General features: G+C 40.2%; 1 protein-coding gene across 3 annotated transcripts in view; it reads left to right on the top strand.

Moving 5' to 3' along the window:
* The window catches only part of fto (FTO alpha-ketoglutarate dependent dioxygenase), a 342,469-nt gene extending 323,131 nt beyond the window's left edge, over positions 1–19,338 (top strand). For 2 of the 3 annotated variants that reach the window (XM_059992822.1, XM_059992819.1), the window contains one exon: positions 19,209–19,338. In XM_059992822.1, the coding sequence (XP_059848805.1) occupies positions 19,209–19,222 (14 nt within the window). In that variant the 3' untranslated portion in view covers positions 19,223–19,338. The remainder of the gene's footprint in view (positions 1–19,208) is intronic. The other variant, XR_009516253.1, reaches the window with a different exon arrangement.
* The last annotated feature ends 2,072 nt before the right edge of the window (positions 19,339–21,410 follow it).

The following is a 21,410-nucleotide window of genomic DNA, read 5'->3' as shown; positions in this document are numbered from 1 at the left end:
CACCAGACCAATGCAGGTTTAAATGTGAAACTTGCAAAAGTGCAACAAAGTTAAGACACATACAAAAGGCATGTTAGGTAGACAAAAATAAACTGACTATACAGGGAAGAGGAAAAGTCAAGCTGCAGTTTCAAAAGGAGCACTAATCTGATCATGACACGTGACTGAATAGTCTTGAGATTTACAATGTGAAAACTAACTATAAACAAGCAATATGGCTGACACCAGAAGTGAACGGCAAATTAATTAAAATGGAATTGGACAATGGCTCATCTGTTTCAGTCATTCCGCAAAGTGAGTTTGAATGTCATTTCAAAGATACTAAACTGAAACCTGCAGTTATCCGACTAAGACCTTACGTAGGGAAACGATAACTCCTGTGGGAATGACACTCAGAACAGTGACCACAATCAACAAGCCGCATTGAGCTTGTATGTGGTAAAAATAGGTTGGCAGCATTGTGGGGCCATGATTGGCTGAGACATCTACAACTTGATTGGAGATCCATCAACCATCAGCATGCCACATCACCTGTAACAGAGCCAACTGGAAGCAAATTAAGTAAGGTACTGGATGATTCCACAGCAGTGTTCAAGGTGACATTGGAAAACTCAAACATATCAAGGGTAAAATAGTATGAAATGAAAATGCCACACCTAAGTTTTACAAAGCTCATCTAGTTCCTTATACTATCCATGATAAAGTAGCCAGTGAGCTAGATCGCATGGAGGCTGAAGGAATTATTTCCAATGTTGAGTGGAGCCCATGGGCAACACCAGTGGTCCCAGTAGCCAAGAAGTCTGTCACGATCTGTGGTGATTTTGAAGTCACCATCAACCCACTACTGAACATAGATCAATACCCTCTGCCCAGGATAGAGAATATCTTTGCATACCTTTTTGGAGGGAAACACTTCAACAAAATGAACAGTTGAGGCCTACCTACAGATGGAGATGGAAGAAGTGTCCAAAATCTTTCTCACCATAAACACTCACAAGGAGTTTTATCACGATAATAGGCTTGTTTTTTTGGAGTAGTATTTTCACCTGCACTTTGGAAGAAAGCTATAGACCATTTGCTGCAAAGCTGCCAGACACTCAGTGTTACCTGGATGACATAATTGTTATCGGTAAGGATGACAAGGAACATCTCCAAAATCTCAAGATAGTGTGAAAAAGATTTTGATTATGGGCTCAGAGCATGAAGCAACAAGTGTGAATTCTTTCCACCAAGCATCACTTACTGTGGTCACACCATTGAAGCACAAGAATTTACACAAGTGCGCTTAGAAAGATCAAGGGTGCTGGATGCCCCAAGGCCACAGGATGTGTCACAGTTGTGGTCTTTTTTTAGGATTTGTCAATCACTATAACAGATTCCTGCCAAACCTGACAACAGTGTTTCACCTTTTGAACTCATTATGACAGATCAGGAAGAAATGGCAATCAACAAAGCAGTGTGAGGTGACTTTCCAAAAGGCAAAGGAAATGGTGATGTCAGACACTTTTCTCACACATTATAATCCACATCATCCAATGAAGCTTGCCTGTGACTCCTTGCCTAATGGTATAGGTGCAGTCTTGTTGCATGTTATGAGTGATGGAAGTGAACATCCCAAAGCCTTTGCATCACCTTCCTTTACAGCTTCAGAGAGCCGTTGACCCTGGATTGGGGTGTAAAATGTTTCAACAGTACTTGCATGGGAGAGAGTTTACTCTCATTGCTTTTCATCAACTACTAGTGTGTATTTTCAATCCTCAGAAGGGTGCACCACTAATATCAGCAGCACAAGTGCAGAGTTGAGCTCTGTTCCTTAGCGGAAACAATTACAAAATAGAATTCAAGAGGTCAACTAATTATGGAAATGCTGATGGATTGCCCTGTTTTCTCTTTGTAAAGGAAATACCTGAAAAGTTTACAAAGGAGGACATTTTTCGATGTTATTCTCCCCAATACAAATTGAAAGTCTCCCTACTGTGGCACAGATGAGCCAAAAGGAAACCAGAAAAGACCCCACACTGTCTCAGATCTATATGGCCACCCTAAATGGCTGGAATGAGCCATTCCCCTATTCTTACCAGTGCCGGTATGAACTTTCCCTTGACAGGGTTACTGTGTATGTATGTCTTTGTATGTGTGTGTGTTGCATATTTGAGTTGAGGTGCATTCTATATTGAGTTGGAGTTGACAGCTAAGCAGGGAGGAGTATTGTGTATTTATTATTTGAGTAATACTGTAAATATATTTTTGATTAAGTATTCTTTATTTATTGCATTATTCATAACAGGTTATATGTAAAACTACATGAATGGCATATGTCATTACACAGCCACATCATAAGGGTGCACCTCTGATGCACCATCAATAACTCACTCTGAGACGTAAGGCGAGATATCGGCTTTTATTGACTGAAAGAAAGAACCAGGAGTGAGTGACCATCATACTACGTCCTGGAGACTGAGGCCGAGCATCAGGCCTCAGATCGCCTTTATACAGGGGCCTGTGGGAGGAGCCACAGGCGCAGTCAGCAGGGGGCGTGTCCAGACAGGCACACGTAGTTCACCACATTCACCCCCCCCTTTGTTTAAAAGAGTCCCCATGTGGCGAAGTTTCTTACAAGTCAAGTCTATCAGGTGGTCGAATCTGTCGCTGCGATCTACATAGCACCGGCTGTGATTGCACGGATGCCGGCGACATTGGTGATTGCATAGGAGACGGAGGTTGTGCTTGTTCCAGCCCAATAGGCGCCAGTGATCCCTCACGCATGTGCGAGGCGCCTGGTATATATGCGTACGAAACGCCCGGTATATAAGTGTCGTGAGGAGTCTGTGTAGGGCCTGGTGAGCTATAAGTGTCGTGAGGAGTCTGTGTAGGGCTTGGTGAGCACGGTGTCACCTCAGGTGCAGGGTTCATAGTTACCGGAGAGTCAGTTATTGATGGTGCATCAATTTTATTGACTGAAAGAAGGAACCAGGAGTGAGTGACCATCATACTACGTCCTGGAGACTGAGGCCGAGCATCAGGCCTCAGATCGCCTTTATACAGGGGCCTGTGGGAGGAGCCACAAGAGCAGTCAGCAGGGGGCGTGTCCAGACAGGCACACGTAGTTCACCACAACCTCACTAAAGAAAAGGAGAGGTAGATGCATTATTCCCATCTCCATATTTTTCTTGCAGTTAGTTTTGGAGTTACCAAACATAAGTGTGTACTAGATTTCCACTGCCATGCAGGAGGGCTAAAAGGACTGGAGCTGAGAATGAGCCTATCTGGTCTTCTATACTGACAAATCAAACTGAAGAAGTAGACACACTTTGTATCCTACTCCTTATCTGATACATCCAAATGTGGGCTAATTCATTTGAATAGGAGTTGCTAACCATTAAGGATCAAGTGTAGCTCAGTGGTTTGTTACCTTATTTCATAAAGATAAAGAAAGATTAACTTTAATTTGTCACATGTACATCAAAACATTGAATCATACAGTGAAGTGCACCGTTTGCATCAACGACTAACACAGTCCAAGGGTGGACTGGGGACAGCCCGCAATTGTCACCATGCTTCCAGCACCAACATAGCATGCCTACAACTTACTAACACTAACACACATATCTTTGGAAGAATGGAGGAAACCAGAGCACTTGGAAGAAACCCACGCAGTCATGGGGAGAACACACAAACTCCTTACAGACAGCAGCAGGGATTGAATACCAATTGCTGGCACTGCAGGGCATTATGCAAACTGCTACACTCCCACTGTTATATTGATTAAGTGTGACTTTAAGGGAATTAAATGTTTTTTTAATATTGTAGGAAATTATGATTTGTAAAGAAATTATGTATATGTATTCCTCTAATTCCAAATTTCTCTTTGATTGGCAGAGCTGTCTAGAAATACAAAACTTGGCATTCATTGGCACAAGCCATCAGAGGATTATCATGGTGGACTGTGGATGGGGTCTTAGTTTCCTCTGCCTAGAGCCTGAATGTTGCTCACCCATGCTCCACTTCACCCAACTTAGTTATCCCCTGCACACTGGCATATGACACAGACCAGTCTTTCCTAAGTATGGTAGAGTCAAGACAGAGTCTTTGCCTAATAGTGGGAGTTTATTACAACATTGTTAGCAGAGGGCCATTGAGTGGTGAGTTGGAACTGGCACTGTGGAGGGTAATTAATGGAGAAATGGGGAGCTGATATGACATGCTGAGGTCCAGCCCAACTTTCCTGTCTTGTAGCTCAACTATTCAGTGTTTGCCACTGAGGAGCTTAATGGTTAAACTTTATGTATAAGTATAATTCATTCCCTGTGTTCACAACTTTTTAAACTTATAATGTTTGTTGTCACTATAGCTGCATTTTTAAAGTATTAATCACTTTGCAAAAGTGATAAACCCACATTTGTTGATGTGGGTTTGAAAAGCAGAGTTAAAAAGCATTTATATGTAACATGGGCACACTTTAGTTTCCGTCATTGTAACCTCTGCACACCGTTGCACTATGCAGTTGATGTTGTAAATAATCTTTGTGAGTATTTGGAGCTGTTCAGGTTCCGTGGATAGCTTGGTCTGATGACTCGCTGCTTTAAAAAAAATGGTAAATACTAGAATTAAACATCAAAGCAATTTGCTTTTAGCTTCAGTGCAATTAATGTTTTTGTCCATGGCTCTTCCATGTTTTTGAAAGAAATTTTGACTTGAAGCATCAGCAGTCTTTGCAAATAAAAAATAAGACACACATCTTCATAACACCTCCTTCCTTCTAGGTTCAGTTTTTCAAATTTTATGGGTTTTTTTGTCTTTCCATTTATAAAATTCATCTGTATCCCCTAATATCCACACTGTACCACAGAACTGAAGGAACTTCTGATTAAATATAAACATTGCGTCATACACTTAAGTGGGAATGTTTACACTGAGAGGAAGACAACTTTGCAGTCTGTGATTCATGAAATACAATGTTTTAATTATCTTGACCCTACCTTCAACAACATATTATTACTCAATGCTTTGGCAGCTTTTAGAATGGCTTTACAGGTGAAATTTTCCTTCAGTTGGGTGGGGACAGGGACATTCTTCTGATGAAAGAGAAAACTGGAGCAACTAACAGACCACTGATATACAGCTGTTCATTTGATTTCCACTGGAGATAAATTTTACCCCGTGTTGTTTATATTGCTTACATGAAATATGTTGAAATATCATAGTCTGTACTTTACTAATAATCTTCACAGAGCGTTTGCCTTGTATTATAATTAGTTGGTATATCAAGAGAGAATAGGTTACAATAAATCATAATAAAGCTGCAAGTTATCTGCACTGGTCCTTTCTGTGGTCTGTTTGGAATGTTGATTTGAATTTTGTTTAAAACTCTACTGTCAGTTAATTAGCAAATTAATAAATATGCTTCTTTCTACTTTGAGCAGGGTGATTCAGTGATTCAAATTGCAACTCACATGCCATGTTTTTTACAGAAATCTTTCTTGGTAAATTCTGCAGGGAACATCACTACAGCAGCCATTAACAATGACAACTTTATGCTGTAGGGGCTTTAATGATTTTGAATAGATATGTCTATTCTCATACAGCCTTTTAAAATTAGTGTTTTCTCTCAAGACTCCCTCCATGAATGGCAAAGTGTCTGTAGAAGAACTACCAAAGCAGTATTTCTAAATGGCTATGCAGCTAGTGTGTTTATAAATTAATCCCATTGCTTACAAGTGAGACATGTATTTAAATACATAATTAGTGCTACAAACTATGGTAATTAACTTATTAAAGAAGATCAGTTAATGGCTTGCATGGTTGTTTCAACTGCCCACAGTATTATCGCTGTTATAGATGCATCTAAGAGTATATGATATCCTTTTAGCTGCCATTTCAAGGCAGGTCCTCACTATTTAGCTAGTTTAGATTCTCCACCAATTTCTGTGGTGGTTGAATTGATAAAATTATCTGTTTTTATAAGGTTGAAGCTATTCTGATGCCTAACACAAAATGCTGCAAACTGGAGAAGGTCACAAGCTTAAAGCTAGTGAATATGCAAAGCAATATTACAATAGCAACAGTAAATTAGGAAGGCAATCAAAGGCAATTACCCGTGATGAAAACTGTGTGCCTATTGAAATGCTGAAGTTAATTAAAGATCCCTTTTTCTCCCACAACAAACGAAGAAGGGGGAATACCTCAGAATTATGGTCTGTGTCTAAGTTCATTACTGTATTGAAGTGATATATTTCAGGACTGAACCAGTGAAATTTGCATTTGAAATGAAACGTTATATTTTCCTGGAAATCCCTCACACCCAAACCAGGTATGGAAATTACTGGATTAAGTAGAATAATTATTCCACAAATCACAAGCCTCCGAAGCTGAATGAGTGATACTTTCCCATATCAACATATTGAACTCTGTTTTATTCATGTCCGGTATTTTCATTATTCAGGGAAACTACAACAGAGAAATGAAATGCAAAATTCAAACTTCACAATCCTAGAATAGGTTTTAATCAAAAGGAATTGGCACTAGCATTTTATTTCATGCTACATCTTGCTGACAATCGCACATAATTCAATCATCCAGATCTCATCTAAAATGGATGAAAGGGTGCTTAATATAGCTGGCCTCTGCATGCACGGAAGTCAGCAAAGGCCACTTGTTCCAACAAGAGAACATGTGAGCAGAGCTTTAATTTCTCATCATTGAGGACAAGCCTGCCATTTTGATTTAACAACATAATTTAAAATCTTAATCATTACTATGCAAAAAAATGAATAAAGAGAATCATTTTGCATATTGTCATAGTTTTTGGCTATCAGGTTCAATAAATTCTGAAACAGGTGGTACTTAAAGGAACAGCGAGAGGGTATTAAAATATTTTCCTTATCACTGTCTCTTAGCATTAAAATGTGACAGATTCATCAAAGGTTTTCTTCAACTTATCTGGAGTTGTCTGAAGGATATCACTACTAAGGAAATCTTGGAAGTGCTTCTGTGCAGTATAAGTGATATCTTGATTGACACATCTTCAAATAAGACTCTGAATAGCTTTCCATATTGGCTCAAAATAATTCAGATGTCAAATTACATCCAGCAGACTCCCTGACTCCACCAGGGACGTTGAATAAATGTTTTAAATATTTGGGGAAAATATTGAATTTTTGCATTAGGTCTGGGTTCATATATTTTACTAATAAAAGAGGTCACCAGGTTGTTTGCTGATGAAAGGCTGCAATGTCTAGAGTCAGCTGTGATGGCTTAACAGAACAGACTCAAGTGGGGCTGACCTTTGTGCCTGTTTTTATTCAGGCCATCCTGCAGCTTTCAGTATCTTCACATTTTGTTGCTGCCTGTCATGTTTGGGTTTGGCTGTAAACAAGAAAACAATTGAAGCCTTTTCATATTGACTCTGTGTTTAGCTAGTTGTGCCAGGCACTATTTATCTTATCCCCTAGCATTTCCTGTTCATTCTGACTAATAAAAGAAATGAACTGATCCTAAAAGTACAGAGCTACTGTCTACTGGAGGTAAGGCCTTGATTTGTGTTTTTTTTAATTGTCTGACTTTAAAGAACATTAATTGAAATATTTAATACATAATTTAGAGTTCTTTGTCAAAAACTTCCTTTAATTTGGGTTTTAAGTCATTTACTGGAACAAATTTACTTATATCTGAATAAAGTACTTACAGGAATGGATTAAACTCTGCATCTGCTCATATGCCAGTTCTTGCATATTTGTTTGGTTTGAAGAAAGTAAATAAGGAAAAATGAGTGTCTTCCTGTGTTATTAGACTATTAAGATTATTGCTATAAACTTTTGAACAGAATAAGAGAAATCTACAAATGTTGCCTATCTGAACCACACAAATAAGAGACTAGAACCACAGCAGATCAGTTATCAACCATGGAGAAAACAGATAAGTTAGTATTTAAAGTGTACCAATCTCTTTCAGGGTTGAAGTCTTTGATCAAGTGTTAGATATGTAAAACTTTAGCAATTTATTTCACAATAAATTCTGACTCAACGAGTATGTGCTTTAAACAATAGGCCAGATAATTCAAACACCATCTTAACCAATGGCATTTAGGACTTCAGTTGCCAGAAGATAGTTATAGCAGTCTGCTGAGCTCCTAACTGGTCCTGGTTTGCTTAACTGAGATTGTTGACCATCTTCTGGCTGGTTTGCCACTGATCTTCTCTGTGCTGAGGAAAGTCAATGCACCAAGACCATAGCTACTTGTGGATTCCAGTGAGAACTCTATCTTGGTTATCAGCTAATAAGAATGGAAGGTATGGTATATATAGTTCTCAGAAATGAAATTTAATAATACTATTTTATTAGTAAGAGCATGTTTTGGACAAAGGTAAATGGGAAAACAAACAAGTGTTCAGTGTGAGTGAGCCAACAATGGCCCAGTTTATAGATCCCAGCCCAAGATTCCAGCTGCCTTAAAATACAGACAGCCTTTTATGACTGAATGTTGTTACCACATGGTCAGGCTACCTGTGGCTCCATGCTGTTTCTGCATATAACAATAAACTTGACCTTGAATTTAAAGAGACATAGGGCAACAATCTAATTTAACTCTGTAAGTGTGATGTTTACATATTCATTTAATGATGGGGAAGGATTGGGGCAAGTATGCCCCAAGTGAAGAAAAAATTTGGTGTTACAAACAAGTAAGGGTGTTGTATCTGAAACAACGTAGACTTCTTAATTGTCAGAAAGTAGGCATTTCACAATTTATGTGTGCACCTACTTCTTGGCATCTGATTGAAATGAGGCTGCATGATCAGCAAAGTAGTTGGGCCTCAGTTATGTCCAGTGTTCCACAGCAACATGATTATGGTGTGACAGTTACCACGATCCTGCCTTGTGGAGACAGCTGGAATAGAGTGTTCACTGGATGCATGCACAGTGACGGTGGAGTACATGTGATCTGAAGCAGCAGTATTCCCGGCGCCACTGCTACAGTCAGGTCTGATCCGAGTTCATCAACCCATTGTGCCAACTGTTACCAGTGTGCTGCCTGTGCTGATAGGTTTGAGCGGCAGAGTTTTAACTCCAGTTTCCTCCCACAGTCCAAAGATGTACTGGTTCCACTAAAATGGAGGCCAAACATAATCTACACAAGTTTACTATTAAGAAAGAATAAACATTTGAAGTCTACAGTGGAGAAGGAGGGAGCTCATGTCAATTCACTACCATTGGTAAAGGCAGATATCCTATATGTGAGAGATTCCGCTGACAGAGATTGCCCCAGGAGATGATATTTGAGGAGCTATGAAAGTGGAGACCTTGATTCATCTATGCCACACCATTAATGAAAGTGTGAGACCATTTGTTGTCCTGAATTCACTGGCAATGGCCACTAAGGCTCCAGCTCTTTGCAGGTAAGGACAGAGGCCTAGAATGTGACTGTCTGTATTTGTCAGGTTAAGGAAATCATCTTCAAAGGGCTTTAATTAGAAGTTTGTTCACTGGAAGGGCCACTGATGGTGGCTGTCCTTGCCTCAGTTAATTGGTATATTAAATGGGACTTGCATTCCATGCGATAAAGCAGTCACATGCATAAACCAGCACATTTTCCAGTCCTTAACTGTGCTGCCTCTCTGACATGCAATACTGTGCATTCTGTAGTTATTTGTCACTCATTGTCCAAATTCATATGACTGATCTGTCCTTTGCCAGACCCTGTTGGCAAAGAAGCTCTTATTGACAAAGCTACTTTGTGAAATCATGGCACCCTTATGTGAAGTAAGCTCTGTAGACCCAGAGGCATACAGCTGTGCATAAGCACTCAAACACACAATGGCAGAAAGGGCAATTCATGCCCTTAAATTGGGTTTTGGTTGCTTGGAGTGGTTCAGTAACACACTATACGGTGTACCAACAGTGAGTAAAAGGGGCTGTATGAAGCTCTGGGAAGTTATGCATTGGACAAGACTATTAGTAATACTTCATCCAGGTGCCTGCTCAGACATCTGTACATGGTAGGCCATATGCAGCCTCAATCTGTACCTCAATAAGATGTGCAAGAGTATTTTCTCTGATGTAAGTGATGGATGGAAAAATCTTTCTTTGCACAGCAGAGTCTTGGGAGCAGTGTTATTCCCTGCACTGCTGCTACTGTCAGGTCTGGTCCCAGTCCGTCAACCCATTGTGCCAGCTGCTGCTAGTGCACTACCAGAGTTGATAGGTTTAACAACACCCATCACATGCCTTCACTAGATTGTATTGTGTGGGTTTCCTCCCCACATTCCAAAAATGTATAGGTTAGTAAATTATCGACATGCTATGTTGGGGGCGGAAACATGGAGACAGTTGCAGGCTGTTCCCAGCACAGTCCACACAGCACTGTGTTGTTCCTTAGCTCTAATGACACATCTCACAGTATGTTATGATGTTTTAATGTACACCTGACAAATAGAGCTAATGTTTTTTCCTATTAAATATCTCAATGTGCTGGACAATACTTTCCATCAAAGCACCATTGCTTTCCATAATACTCTGGTTATATTCTTCCACAGACTGCTCCCATACTGCTAACTATCCATCTGCTTAGACATCTGTAGGGAACTAAAAAGGATATGTGAAAAGTCAAATCAGTGACTTTTTTTTATTCAGTGGAAATAATCACTGAATCAGAGACTTTTTAAAATTTCACTGATTAAAAAAGTGATTTTTTAATTCACTTATTTATGAATCATTTGCTATGATTGTATCAATAAAATGGCTGAGTGGTCTGCACGGCATATCCATGCAGGTACTGTGGGACTGGTGGCAGGGGGGTTTGGGGTAGATGCAAATCTATTTGTCACACTCTGACAATTGTCCATCCATTGTCTGTCTGATCCTGGCTATGTTCCAAGGTGAGTGTCACCTGGAAGGGGAGAAGACTATTTCTTGATATTTCTGAAAGGGTGACATCATCAGTACTGATAAACTTAATATTGATCATACAGGCTGCCAATCTCCATTGGGGATTCCACAGGAATCAGTTTCCTGAGGTTTGTGAAATATTTTGCTGCTGATGTCTTCAAAATCACCAGCTTGCAGTGTGCAATTGGAGATTCTGCCCAATGACTTGTATCTATTCACATTTAGTTGAGGTTTGATGTACCTTTTGAAGTCCAATTTAATTAAATTTAAGAACATTCCTTAGCCATCACAATATTATAAACATTATAACACCTAAAATTATGAATTGAAAGGAGTCACTGATATCAGCTGCTGCTATTGAGGATCTGCTTGACACAACTGACCAAATTCCCAATTCTGAGTGAGGGGTAAGCTAAATTGTAGCCTATTAGGCTGGGAAAATTTGGCAGTTTTCCTTTTCTGGTCATACTCCAGTGGTGACTCCTTCAGGAAATGATAAGGGTGCTGAATAAAATCAAAAGAATATAGCGGTTAGCACAACACTATTACCCCTTTGGGGCTGGAGTTCAGAGTTCAATTCCGATGCTGGCTGTACGTTCTTCCCGTGAGCACATGCATTTGCTGTCGGTGCTCTGGCTTCCTCCCACATTCCAAAAACGTACTACAGTAGGTTTATTGTTCATTGCAAATTTTCCTGTTATTAGGCGAGGGTTAAATAGGTGCATTGCTGGGTGTTACAGCATGATGGGCCAGAAAGGCCTGTTCTGCGCTGTATCTCAAAATTTTTAAAAATTTGAATTTGTTGAAAGACACTCATTAGCAATGTTCGTTTTGATGAAAAGCTGCAAATCAATCAGCATTCCTCTGATCATAGTGTAAATATAGAATGGGAGCTGCACATTATGTCATGTGGTACCAGGAAATATAGACTGGAAGGACTTGTATTCTTCTTTCCCCCATGTTCTTAACTCACAGTCACAGCTAGAAGAGCAATTGTTGTCTGACAGTTTCCTAAATCTCCTTGATTAAAATGAAGAGTGCAGAGGAATAGTCAGCCAAAGTCCCTGACCTATACCATTACCTCCTGCATATTTGTAACTATTATCTAATAGCAGAATTAAGCATACTGTACCTGCCTCAGATCCCCTCAAGGCCAAGGTGAAAAAGTTTTGAATAAGTTTTTGAATCCCATTGTCTGGACTCCTACTGAAAAAGTAACTATCTTCCTACTGAAGATAGTTAAAGTACCTATGGACTAATATCTGAGCAGCTGTAATTACCTTTCGAAATGGAGAATAGTTCATCAATTCCCAATGTTCTGCATGTTTTTCTTCACTTTCCTTTGACAAAAACACGAGAATCCCAGATTATAAAAAGGAGCTTCAATTTGATAAGCAACACACACAAAATTCTGTAATTCCTTCAGAGAGTTTGTTGAGTTTATAATCCAGTAACTCCGATTTGGTATTAAACCAATCCTTAAATTGTCCATTTCCATTTTAATATCAACTTTGAAGTGAGTATTCTGTAACAGGTAAAAGGTGTGCAGGGTGATACATGAAAAAGGAAGGTTTGAACTTAGCTGAGGATCTTCCAGACTTTTTTTCATCTGTTGTCCATCCACTAAAGTGATAGACCTTTCCACTGACAGTTTGGATGTCAGAGCTTGTGAGCTGGTCTCACCAAGAATCTGAATCACACATAGTTCATCCCTCAACAGTGAACATATCGAAGGGTAATTCATGGTCACCTCCCTACTCAATGTTGTAGAATGGCACCATTCACCTTGACCAGCTCACTTGACTACAGATACTCTTTAGGGCCTTCCTTTCGCTTGATCTCCACTGCAAACGTCAATGTCTGCAGTTCTCATTGGGGTGTGCAGCAGGAGCAAAGTCAGATTTGGTATCACTGGCGTATGTCATGATTTTGTTCTGTTTTGCAACAGCACTACATTGCAATATATAATAAAAACACTAAGTTACAATAGGTATATATCAAAATATAAATTAAATAAGTTGTACGAAATGTTACGTACCCTGTAACTGGGTCACTTACCAGCAAAGATAGAGAGGTCCGTTGAATTCTGATGGTACTATTTTTAACAGTATTTATTGATAAAAATACACAAAAATAATATCAATGCAAACATACAGATAATATACGTTGTCAATACTAAATCTAAAAGCGCGGGTATAATAATAATCAATAAGAAATAGCTCAATCGTTGTCTAGGGGATAATGTATTGTCCGATGGAAATATAAAAGTCACTCAAGTTCATTCAAGCTGCAGCTTTTTGGTTGGAGAGAAAGACGGAGGTTTAACTTGCCCATTCCTTTTATGATGTCAATCCTTCGAGAGTCGTTGGGGGCTGATTTCCCCTTTGTGGTTAGCTAAAGCCGTGCTTCCGTGGTAAAGGCCCACCAATTCCGAGGCAAATGGAAAAGGACGCACGTGGCTTTTCCACCGGTTTTCGCTATTACGCTGTTACAGGAGTTCTAGCATTTCTTCTGGTGCGTCTGAAGGGGCTGTTTCCCAGACTCTCTTTTATCCTGACTCACAGGGTCTCAGATGTCAATCAGGTTGGGATGATGCAATCCCTCCACCAACCCCCCTCCGTTCATTGCCTGGGGGCTTCGATGAATCGTACAGTATTCAATACACAATTCCGTCTCCAAGAGACAATAGCCGTTATCAATGGTTCCGCCTTTTGGAGGCCAGGATTCTGGATGTCTTTCTCTCATTTCCTGGGTCTCCTGACCTGACTTAATAGTGATCTTGCGATTCTCAAAAAGGAGGGGGTCACGGGTGTAACAGAAATGAGAGGGAACAAAAGTAAGGTACTGTTCATTGATTCATTGTCCATTCGACGAATCCATGAGGGTAGAGGGGAAGAAGCCGTTTCTGGAAGTGTGTGTGTGTGTGTGTGTGTGTGTGTGTGTGTGTGTATGTATATATATATTCGGGCTCCTGTACCTCTTTGTTGATGATAGCAACGAGGCCATGTACTGAGTGTTGGGGGTCCTTAATGACATATGCCGCCTTTTTGCGGCGGTTACTTTTGAAGCTGTGTAGGCTGGTACCCATGATGGAGCTGACATTCTGCAGCTTCTTACAATCCTGTGAAGTGGCCTCCCTCCATACCAGATGGTGATGTAACCAGTTATGATACTCTCCACAGTACTTCTGTAGAAATTTGTGAGTGTCCTTTGTGACATACCAAGTCTCCTCAAGCTCCTAAAGAAATATAGCCACTGTCGTAACTTCTCTGGTACAGTAATTGCATCAGTATATTGGCATTGCTGGGGCTTGAAACTGCTCACCATTTCCTCTACTGATTCTTCAACGAGGACTGGTGTATTTCTCTCCACTTCCCATTCCTGAAGCCCACTATCAGTTCCTTGGTCTTAAACCATTCATTGAAAGGTTGATCTTGTGACACCACTCAACCAGCTGATCTATCTCACTCCTGTAGACTCCTCGTCACCATCTGAAATTCTGCCAACAATAGTTGCGTCATGAGCAAATTTATAGATGGGGTTTGAGCTGTGCCTAGCTACACAATCATGGGCGTAGAGAGGGTAGAGCAGTGGGCTAAGCATATATCCCTGAGGTGCGTCAGTGTTGGTTGTCAGTGAGGAGGAGAAGATGTTAGTTCTGATTCCTACTGTGGTTTCCCAGTGAGGAAGTCAAAGATCTAGTTGCAGAGGGAAGTACAGAGGCCCAGATTTGGAGCTTATTGATTAGAACTGGGGGTATGTTTGTGTTTAAAGCTGAGCTGTAATCAATAAACAGCAGCCTGAAGTAGGTATTATTATTATACAGGTGATTCGAGGCTGAGTGGGAGCCAGTGAGATTGTATCCACTGTAGACCTATAGGCAAATTGGATCTAGGTCCTGAGACAGGAGTTGATTCTAGTCATGACCAGCCTCTCAGCTATTGAGGTAGGTCACCCTGCTCTTCTAGGGCACTGGTATTGTCACCTTTTGAAGAGGGGGAAACCCCTGACTGCAGCAGTGAGAGATTGAAGATGTCCTTGAACACTCCCTTCAGTTGGTTAGCACAGCTTTTCAGACCTCCGAAGATACACCATCAAGGCCTGACAGTTTGCTTGGGTTCACCCGCTTGAAAGATGTTTTGAGGTCGGCCTCTGAGACAGAGACAGGGTCACCAGATGCTGCAGAGATTCACACAGGTTTTATTCTTCCTTTCAAAGCATGGTTAAGGGTGTTGAGCTGATCTGGGAGTCAAGCATCACAGTCATTCATGGTGTTAGGTTTCACTTTATAGGAAGTAATGGTCTGTACACAATGCCAGAGCTGATGTGCATCCAATTACATCTCTAACCTCAATTGGAATTGGTTTTTCACTCTTAAAATAGACTTCTATAGGTCATACCTGGGCCTCTTGTATAGTTCTCGGACACTGGTCTTGGATGCCACAGACTTAGTCCTCAGCAAAGCTCTTGGTTCATCCACAGCTTTTGATTTGGATATATCCGGTATGTTCTCAAAAACACACACTCAACCATACAGGTCTTGGTGAAGTTGATGATGACTGTGGCGTATTCATTTAGATTCAAAAATGAATCCTTGAATATTGTCCAGTTCACCGGTTCAAAGCAGCCCTGTAAGTGCTCCCTGCCTCCCTTGGTCATACTTTCTTGGTCCTCCCCACTGGTGGCTGTGATCTTTAGTCTGTGCCTATATGTTTGAAGTAGAAGTACAGCCAGGTGATTGGACTTTTCAGTGTGGGCATGGGACAGTACAGTAAATGTTTTTGATGCTGATAAACAGTGGTCAAATGTGTTGGCTCCTCTGGTTTCACAGCTGATATATTGGCGGTAGCTGTGGTTGTCAGGAAGCTCCAGCAGTGTGACTACATAAACCAATGTGCGTTGGGTTTCATTTCTACTCAGTTTTTAGTATCTTTCATTCTCTTCCACCTGATGAACTTGGGTATTATGATATTGGCCAAAGGATTAGCAAAACTAAAACATTTACATGATTTGTCATAATATGTTCAGCCTGAAGTGGTGCAGCAGTGATCTTTGACCTTCAGACATCCTTTGTAGACTCGGTTATGATGTAGTACTTACTAAATATGCTGTTGGCAGCTTGCAGCAGATCGTCAATATTGTATTGGCTTTTTTTATTATATTGACAGGCTGTCCAGTTTGAATGTGTTGGATTCTTCATACTCTGTCCAATTGCTTCCCCAATTACTCTCGGACATGCAGTAAATGGTGGTGGCAGGGGATGTGGGAATAGTATAGAATTATTGCTATAGAGTAACAAATGTCTAGCCAGTTAACTATTGATGTTTAAAACACCTCCTTATACCACAAGTACATTATCCACACAAGATTTCTACTGCATATTGACTTTTCACCATCAAGTTACATAAGTATCTTTGAAGAGGGCTTCTATAATCACTTGTGTATTAAGACTTAATTTCCTGAGCATTACTGTGTACGTTGCAGTTATTCTCAGGATTTGAATTAACATACTATGATTTATCTATGCTGGGCTTAATGCATTTTTCCTAATTACCTGCATATCATTCTATTGAGCAAAAAAATTTGTCTTGTGCAGTTATAACGTTTCTGATTTTTGTTGTATTTTAACAATATTATTAGCTATCTTAAAATTATATTTCTCAACATCACAGTCAGTAAATGCTGTAATCAATGGTTCATCATTCAGCTCTTTCTAAAATAATCTGGGATGGAGTGGTTTTTTGAGTAATATAGTGTTTGATTAGCAATCAACCATATTCATCATTATTTTAAGTAGATATGTAATTGTCTTACAAAGTGGTATGGATCAACTACTTACCAGACTTCCAACCAGGTATCGATTTTAGCTGAAGTTTCGATGAGAAACTCTGCCATCTTCATCAGGGATGAGGCCTTTGTCTTTGTTAAAATTCATTTCTCTAGTTTTATTTCAAAGGCTTCCTTCATCAAGCGGTCTGAAAATCCTTTGGCATGGCACAGTAGTTTTGTCAATCCTATGGCCATTGAAAATGCAATGTTCTACTACTGCCAATTTCTCCAGGTAACCCAAACGGATACACCTCTTGCGCTCCTTGATGTGGCTTTTGGGCTGCCTGGTAAAGGAAGCCATTGAAATAAAACTGGTGGAAAAGAATTTTAACAAAGCTAAAGGTCTCACTCTAAGTAAGAACAAGAATTCGATTGTGAACAAGGTGAGAAAGTGGAAACCTGATTGGATGAGGACAGACGATGGGGGTACAAATGCCACCGGACTAGGAAGCTCAGGCATCATCCCTGATGAAGGTGGCAGAGTTTGTCATCAATGAAGCTGAACATACACCCAGCGGCCACTTTATTAGGTACCTCCTGAGATTGAAGACAAATGCCATATTTCTTCAACTTCATCATGTTTATTCAGTTCATAACACCCCGAAAGGAACCTGAATCTGACTCTATTATTAAATAAGCAGCATTTCCTATTAATCACAAGTTTCTATCCACTTAGTGGCCACTGAGTGTGTGTTTGTTGTCTTCAGCTGCTTTTCTGCACATCATTGTTGTAATGTGTGGTTACTGTCACCCTCCTGACAGTGTGAGTCAGTCTGGCCAATCTCCTCTGACCTCCCTCATTAACAAGGTGTTTTCACCCACAAAACTGCTGCTACTGGATTTTTTTCGGTTTTTCACACCTTTCTCTGCAAACCCTTGAGACTGTTGTGTGTGTGAAAATCCCAGGAGACCAGCAATTTATGAATACTCAAACTATTGTGTCTAGTACATTCCTCAGTCAAAGTCACTAAGATCATATTTCTCCCCATTTGGATGTTCGCCCTGAACAACACCTGAACCTCTTGACCATGTCTGCATGCTTTTATGCATTGAGTTGCTGCCATGTGATTGGTTGATTAGATATTTGCATTAACGATCAGGTGCACAGATGTAGCTAACAAACTGACCAATGAGTGTATAAACAACATCTAATGATCTGACAAGGTATATTTCAGCTTCCACACATAAAATTATTAAATTCAACGGTTTAAATAATAAGCCATTCAGTCTTGTACCTTGCAAATGAGCATTCCGTTTTCTTTCCTCTCCTCTGATATTTAAGATGTGATCTGCCCCTGTCTTTGAATCCCCAGATACTCATTCAGCATTCTCAAACTTTTATCTTATATCAACTTTTTCAGCTGCTACCTTCATTGATGCCATCCATGTTTACCCTATCCCGGGCTTCTCATTTTGTTCTCAGCCCCACCCCACCCCACCCCCTTCTCCGAAGCTTAAACTTCATCTCCAAATCTTCCCAGTTCTGATGGATGGCTAAGCATGCCATTTCTCACTTCCAAGCTGCCTCCTGAACTGCTGAGTTTTTCTAGAAATATCCATCTTTACTTCCAAATCCTTTGTCAGGTTTTACAGTTGGCTAGGCCTGTCAAAGCTTTTTCCAGTTTTTTTTTATGGGGTTAGATTGCTCAACTGGTAAGCTGAAACACACTGCAAGGGTGGTGGTATAAACAGACATTAGAGGCATTTACACAAACAGATGAACTTGACAGGAATGTTGGGATTTGGATCATGAGCAATCAGGTGGGATTAGTTTCATTTGTCATCATGGTCTGCACTGACATTTTGGACTAAAGGGCCTGTTCATGTGCTCTATGTTCTAAATGATGGTGTTACATAGTTCAAGGCTCAGCCACCATAGAGGGCTTCATAATTTAGGAATGGGCCAGATGTCAAATGAATAACAATTGCTCCTAGTGTGGAAGACTGTTTGGAGTATGGAGACATCACTCAAGCCCTGAATTAGGCCTTGTGTTTATTTTATCTGCCACTTTGCAAGCAGAGGTCATCCTTTTTTTTCTGCGGTTTCAAAAGAATTGAATTGTTAGATCAAGATTTGACATAGGATCCTTGCTCAAGCTATAATTCCAGAGGTTTTTGTAATTTGTCTGGGTAAAATTGTTGTGCTAGTCACTTTGTACGTTGCCAAGGGGCACATTTAATAAATTCTAAATGATTCCTTTGGGATGGGTCATGCTTCTTTTTAAAGGGGAATAGAAGGAAAATAGCTTACAAAGCACCAGGCCACACTTTTTCTACTTTAAGTCACTATATTAATGTAAGTTGTTGATTGGTCACTGGTCATTTCCTGTGATCTAGGAGAAGTAATTTGAAGTGTGCAGCTTGCGACAGGCCTGGGAGATACAAGGCTGTGCTTCTCTGCTTCCTTCCATTTAAGGTTATTTTACAATTGTATGCATCTAGCATGGATCAGGTATGAATTACTACGATTTTTTAAAATTATATATCTTTTTTTACAGATGAAGCTGATTGAAACTAAAGTTACCTTCTGACTCTTCAGCCAAGAAAACTTGGAAAACCAGGCCTCTACTTTCTGATTCAGCTTTTCACTCTCTCTGTAATAAAAGGTTGATTTTTTAAAGCAAAAGATGATTTGTCAATTTGATTATTGGTTAAGACAGAATTTCAAAAGTAAAGCTCTGTTTTATCATGTGTAAACCAATATTTTGGACTGGCCATCACGTGAGTAGGCCAGTGTAGGAGTCTGAGAGCTGAGGCTGAAAGTTGATCTGAGATCTGAGCTTTTAATACTATGAGGCAAGAGGGAGCTGGGCATAATTTACTTATTATTTAATTATTTATGGTTTTATATTGCTATATTTCTACACTATTCTTGGTTGGTGCAACTGTAACGAATCCCAATTTTCCTTGGGATCAATAAAGTATGTCTGTCTGTTACCTGGGCACTGTGTTTAACAAAGCAGTCATGCCCATTAAGTTAACTACATCAGATTCAGTCCCTGGCCAGAGACAAGAGGATGTGATGGCAAGTGATGCAGGAAGGAGGATCCAAGAAGTAGTGCTGTGGAGCCTCAGCCCTTGAGCAAGGTCTAGACAGAGTATGCGTAGAGAAAATGTTTCCAATAGTTGGAGAGTCTAGGACCAGGAGCACAGCCTCAGAATAGAAGGAAGTCCCTTTAGAACAGAGGTGAGAAGGAATTTATTGAGCTAGAAGGTAGTGAATCTGTGGAATCAAATGACTGTGGAAGGCAAGTCATTGAGTATAATAAGGCAGAGTTTGATATTCTTGATTAGTCAGGGCATCAAAGCAGGAAAATGGGGATGAGACAGAGGATAAATCAGCCATGATTAAATGACAGAGCAGACTTGATGAGCCGACCAGCCTGATTCTGCTTCTATGTCTTATGGACATATCATATTTATAATAAGAAATATAGATTACTGAGTCCAAATGCTTTTGGGGGCCAGGGGGCCTTTTTGAACATTTGAGGTAGTCTACAAAGCTGTTGACATGGAGTACGTGGCAGGTTGATCAAAACAGTTGAAGCCTAAGGGAAAAGATCAGATGAGGAACAGTGGAAGCTGAAGTGAAACTGTTGGGGTTTATAAAATTATGAGGTGTCTAAATAGAAAGGACCTGCCTTCTTTAGTGGAGGGGAGCATTGGCATTGGTGGAAGGAATAGAAGTAAGAAATGGAGAAATTATTTCATCCAGGAATTGATAAAGTTCTGGAACCTCTTACTGTACAGAAAATTGCTTAAAGAAAAAGCGTTCTTCAAAATGAAATACTATTTGTATTTTTACTTGATCTGTAGAGTTACTGACATAATGCTGGAAGGTGAATATAGATTGAGTAAATGGTTTTTTGGCCAGTACAGATACAACAACCTGAATTGCCACATGGCTTAATTGGCCTGTTAAGGCTAACATGTTAGCTGAAAAGATTGTACCTTTCAAAGAATGGTGTGGTAATCACTGACCAGCATGCTGTTGAAATAAAGACGTGCACAGAATACTGTTTTCTTCTCCAATGACAAGATCTCATGTGCACTTGCCAGAACAAGGACCTAGGAACTGCACATGGAATGAAAATGTACATTGAAATAGCACTCAGTGACAATCTGGATCAGTTAATAGGGCATCACATATGCAATGCACACCAATCAACATCATTGCTGAATATTTAGAATTAATTGTGCAAGAACATGTCATGCAGAATAACCCACGATTATTTATCACATTTGGAACATACAGTAAAATGTGTAAACAACCAATACAATCTAAGGGTGTGCTGGGGGCAGCCTGCAAATGTCACCACACGTTCTGGTCCCAAGATAGCATTCACACAATGTTCAGCAGAACAGCACAAACAACATCAAGAACACAACCACAGCATCAAAACAAGCCCCTTTCCTCCCTCACACAGATAGAGCTGTTTCCAACTCCAGGACAGGCTGCCTCCAGGCCTACAGTCCCTAGTCTGGACTTGCAGACATCGGGCTTCCAATTTCTAGACCTGCTGATCCAGGGGGGCTCGACCCTCAGGCAATCTTCAACCTTCAGTATCAATTCCAGGACTTTGAACTCTGGACCTTGAACTGCAGAACTACATGGGTCTCCAACCCTGGATCTTGCAGTCCTGGGAGGGTCGTCCCTGGTCAGTAGACTGTTAGACACCAGGCCTTCGACTTAAAGATAC

Source organism: Hypanus sabinus, chromosome 17 (assembly GCF_030144855.1).
Source record: "Hypanus sabinus isolate sHypSab1 chromosome 17, sHypSab1.hap1, whole genome shotgun sequence".
NCBI classification, from domain to species: Eukaryota; Metazoa; Chordata; class Chondrichthyes; order Myliobatiformes; family Dasyatidae; genus Hypanus; species Hypanus sabinus.
The sequence above is the reverse complement of the archived record's forward strand: the minus strand, read 5'-3'. Positions and strand labels throughout refer to the sequence as shown.